Here is a 4,708-nt window from a genome sequence, read left to right as displayed (position 1 = left end):
AAAGGGGGCCCCCCCCCCCTTGTTTTTTTTTTTTTTTTTTTTTTTTTTTTTGCGGTACGTGGGCCTCTCACTGTTGTGGCCTCTCCCGTGGCAGAGCACAGGCTCCAGATGCGCAGGCTCAGCAGCCATGGCTCACGGGCCCAGCTGCTCTGCGGCATGTGGGATCTTCCCGGACCGGGTCACGAACCTGCGTCCCCCGCATCGGCAGGCGGACTCTCAACCACTGTGCCACCAGGGAAGCCCCCCTTGTCTCTTTATAAGTAAAAATGTAAACGTTCCATACAGCTTTGTAAGAGAGGTTTGTATCAAGTCAAGCGCCAGAGTTTTCAGAAGAGCAATTCTGAAATCAAGTGTAAATGTTCTTACAACTAGACGTTTTCTGGCCCATTATATATTTCTGATCAACTTCCGAAATCACCTATGTTCAGCTCGGTCCCCTGGAGAGAGTGTCTGTGTATGTGGCCACCTGCCTCCGGGGGGCGGGGGGGAAGAGCAGTTTGAAGGTCTCAGGACGTCCCCTGGAGACCTAGGCAGCTCGGCCCTTCCCCTGTGGGAAAAGCCCTTCCCCTTCCATCTGCGGGACTGTCTACCTCATCCCCACCAGGACTGGCCCCGCCTCTGCCGTTACCTCTCCATCGATGTACTTCTCCAGGCAGATGGCACAGTCGGACGTGGAGCTGCTGCTGAGCGTGTCCAGGGCCCCGCAGCTCCCCTCCCGGCGCCCCTTGCTCTTGGAGTTGAACTTCCTGGTTTCCATCTTCTCCAGGGCCTGCACGGCCAGTCTGTTCATGGAATTCTGCACAGCAGAATGTGGTCCATGTTAGGGTGTGGGACATGTTAACAGCACTAGTCACCCCTGGGGCCATGGTCAGCCAAACACTAGTCTCCATCAGGCCAGGACAGACTTCTGAGAAATCACTAAAGGTTCAGAGGCCACGGCACAAGAGCACAGATCTTCTAGACTCCCAAGTGTCCACCACATCGGTCTAAGCAGCAGTACCAGCAGAGGTCTACTCTAATTATTTGGCCAACTCTGCTCTGTGCTAAGGATTCCTCCCTTCATTGGAGAACATTCTGAGGGCAAATGAGACCGTGCATTGGGGTGCCCAGCACTTGGCAAACCAGACACGCTTGACAAACATCAGCTGCTGCTCCGTCGGTGATGGCCACCCATCCTCGAGAGAACTCAGCGCCCAGTCCACCGTCTCTTGCTGTGGACATCACACTGCTACACCTCTGAGAGTCTAGATTCCCGAGTATCCTCCCATTGCCCTCTACCTCCAAATCCTTCCTTCCTACAAGCACATCGCCTGGAGAGCTTGGTAGATGCAGAGTTGGATGAAGCAGGTCTGAGGTGGGGCCTGAGATTCTGAGTTTCTGCCAAGCTCCCAGGTGATGCTGATGCTGCTGGTCCCCAGATCATATTTGAGGAGCAGGGCTCTAGGGGTCCAGGTTGACATTTAAACATTTCTTTGGAAAAACCCCCGGCTGGAAACGGCCCCAGGGCTCGGCCTTTGTAGGACTGGCCCTTTCGGAACAGAGACGACACAGTGCTATAAGCTTTGCTCTGGTTTTTCTCAATCTTTGTTGGTTCTAGGCCACTGGGGACAGGCTGCAGGGCTCAGGACCAGGTCTGCGCCGGCAAAGTGGCAGCAGGGATGAACGCTCACAGGCTGCTCTGCGTTACCTGACTGCGTCGCTGCTTCAGCTTGATTTTGACAAGGAGGATGAGGCAGACCAAGGAGACCACGACAAAGAAGGCCAGGAAGATCCCCATATCAAAGTATTCCGTGGGTTGCTGGAACAGAACACGGACACAGTGAGTCACAGGGGATTGGCACACGGGCTGGGTCAGCCCTGGTCGGGAGAAGGATGGGGCCACCGGGCTGCATTTCCCCTCCTTTGCAGGGCACATGTGGGGTTCTGCTAAGACACACACAGTGTGCTATCCAGGCCCAGGTAGTGCCCCGCAGAGTGGCCTGGGGAGGCCGCAGCGGTCTCAGCCAGGCCTCCTAACAGCCAGGAGAACTCTGTTCACAGAGCCTCGCTCCCTGCAGAATAGCGCAAAGTTCGCCGTAACCGGTAGGAGAGGCCCTTCCAAATAAACACAAATATCACATTTATGGGACAAAAGGGTGAGTGTCATGTTTTGAGGGAACCGTGATTACTAACCATATAATTAATGGTTTACAACAACTCAGAAAATTGTATGCTGCTTCCACAAATATCAGCTTCCACTACAATGAGTCATATTTACCAAAGCGCCCTTTTTTCCTTTAAAAAGCAGCCAGCAAGTCAGTTCTTTTGCAAACTCCCTCTAGTTTTAGTTCTTACCTTTTCCTCATGGCACACTGCCTCCTAAAACCTTAAAGTTACCTCATCTGGGACGTGTTTAGCCAACAGGAATGGAGTTTTGCTGATTGAATGCTATGGGTATCCGGATATTTTGTGCAAAAGACCCACCCCCTATGTGAATATTCCAATATTCGCGAGGAGGAAATAAACCATCTGTGGGGCACCTGTCCTAGGTTCCTAGAATCTTCAGTCTGAGGTCGGGCAAAAGATGCCAGCAGTGTCCCTTTAATACACCTAAGAGAAGCCTAAAAAATGAAGCTATTCATTAACCACCTGGAAGTCGTGAGCCCCAATCCCTGTTGAAAGCTTACTCTTCCAGAATCAAATACAAGTTAGGGGGTTTCAGTAATGCATTTGCCCCATAGGAAGAAGGAAGCACAGGCTTTACCCTCTAGTCTAGGCCAGATGGAAGGAGGGAGATAGAGGAAGCTGAGTGCAGGGTGTCCTTCCCTTCAATGCTCCTCAGTTAGCCTTTCACAGGGAGATGGGACAGAAGAGAAAAAAGGATAGGAGGTTACCCAGAGGGGATGCCAGGTGGAAGAGACATTTGGTCACAAATCACCCATCTCTGGAAGGACTTTTCAAATCCCCTCTAGAGGAGCCGGGTGAAATTTCTCCCTGGCCTCCAGCCTTAAGTCTGATGTAAACCTGCAGGAACCTGGGGCGCATCAGCATTGTAGACGGAAAGAAGGTAGGAGCAAAAGGGCCAAAGCCCAAAGGGGATTAAGGCACAGGCGGCAGCAGGGAAGGTGGCGGCGTGGCCAGCGGAGGCTCACTCGAGGAGGGCGGTGCTGGATCCTTGCTCGAGCCACTTTCTGCTTGTTGACAATGTTCATCAGCTTGATGGCGTCTGCGCCCTTCACGTACACCACTGGCCTCTTGAGTGGGTCTTCTGACCCCTGGTTTAGCTAAGGAAGGAGAGGAGGTCCTGGTTAGAAGACGTAATTACTTCAAGAAGCAGGAGAGAGAAAGAAAGGCTGGAGGAGAAGAACACGAAATACCCTTTTGGAAATTCTCAAACTCCTCAAGCATCATAGGCTTGGAGCTCCCAGAAGGACGAGGCTGAGGATGATGCCCCTTTTAGGAGGGAGCGGGACCCCAGAAGGGCCTTTGAAAATGCCTCGCCAACCCTCAAGTTTTTGGCTCTTACCCCTCTTGATACACTTGCCTTGGAGTATGATGTGCAAACACGGATAACTAACAAGGGCAGACAAGTGCAAGGGCCCTGAGGATGAGGGTGACACGACCGTGAGAGGCCAGGCTAAGTAAAGGAGGTGCTTCTCTCAGGGACACTGCAGCATTGGCCTGGCCCGAGGAGCTTACCTGGTCGATAGCTTCTGGGTTTTCAGACACATCGAAGATGACTGCAGTGGCTCCCCGCTGCACGGCTCGCTTGGCCTGGCAGAGTGAAAAAGAGCAGGTTGGCACCCTGGTCCTTACCTTTCTGAAGCTGGCCTTGGAAATCAGACCTGTATTCGAATGCAGAATCTGACAGTCACCAACTAATGTGACTGGGTGAGTTACTAACTTTCCTAAGCCTCAACTTGCCCATCTGTTTAAAAAAAGGTGGGGTGGGGAGTGGGCAACAGCACCTTGTACAGTTATCCTGGGAACCAAATGAGTTAGAAATGGTGAAAATAAATAGCTGGGTACTCGATTAACCTTTGTCTCCCTATCCAGCCTAAACCTTAAAATCAAACTACAAGCCAACAACCTGCCCAGTCAGCATAAAGGTATTGGTTTCAGTATTTTCTGCTATGAACACAGGGCCATTGGCAGCTAAAGCAAATGCCTTTGGTCCTTCTCTTGCGGTCCTGCTTCCTCCCCACATCATCCAGCACCACAGTTAGAGGAACGTACTGGATATTTCCGAAGGAATCTCAAAACGGTCAATTTTAATAAGTGACATAAACTAAAGACCTTTGGACATGCTGTCGGGGGAAAAGCTACAAGAAATAATTGTAAATGGGGATTTGGAGCAGTTGGCTGCCAAACCTGGCTGCACATCAAAAACCACTTGGGAAGTTTGTAAAGCAGATTTCCTGGCTCAAACCACAGAGACTGATTCAGCAGGGCTGGAGTAAGGCCCAGGAAACTGAGTTCTGAAGCTTTTCTGAGGGATTCTGACGATTCAACCACTTGGGGAACTACTGATCAAAGATGAGATTAGAACATTTTAGGGACAAATGAGAAGGGGTGGGATTCTCTTTTGGAGGAAAGGATTCCTTTCCACCCCAGTGAACCTTCTAATTTCATGTCCAGCTAAGGGAACAACCGGTAGAAGCTGAGGAAGAACAAGACGTAAGACATAATCCTTGCTTATAGGAACCTGAATCTCGTTAGGGAAGCGAGA

The 4,708-nt window shown here is 51.2% G+C and overlaps 1 protein-coding gene across 1 annotated transcript in view; it reads right to left on the bottom strand.

The window, feature by feature from the left end:
- Nucleotides 1-4,708, bottom strand: part of ZNRF3 (zinc and ring finger 3) — a 58,202-nt gene that overhangs the window by 8,896 nt on the left and 44,598 nt on the right. The window contains exons 2-5 of the mRNA XM_024768019.1: nucleotides 3,679-3,753; nucleotides 3,132-3,263; nucleotides 1,688-1,798; nucleotides 629-796 (exon numbers count right to left, since the gene is read on the bottom strand). Of these exons, the coding sequence (XP_024623787.1) occupies nucleotides 629-796; nucleotides 1,688-1,798; nucleotides 3,132-3,263; nucleotides 3,679-3,753 (486 nt within the window). The remainder of the gene's footprint in view (nucleotides 1-628; nucleotides 797-1,687; nucleotides 1,799-3,131; nucleotides 3,264-3,678; nucleotides 3,754-4,708) is intronic.

This window comes from Neophocaena asiaeorientalis, unplaced genomic scaffold, assembly GCF_003031525.2.
Source record: "Neophocaena asiaeorientalis asiaeorientalis breed wild unplaced genomic scaffold, Neophocaena_asiaeorientalis_V1.1 scaffold828, whole genome shotgun sequence".
NCBI classification, from domain to species: Eukaryota; Metazoa; Chordata; class Mammalia; order Artiodactyla; family Phocoenidae; genus Neophocaena; species Neophocaena asiaeorientalis.
This window is presented reverse-complemented; position numbering and strand designations above follow the sequence as displayed.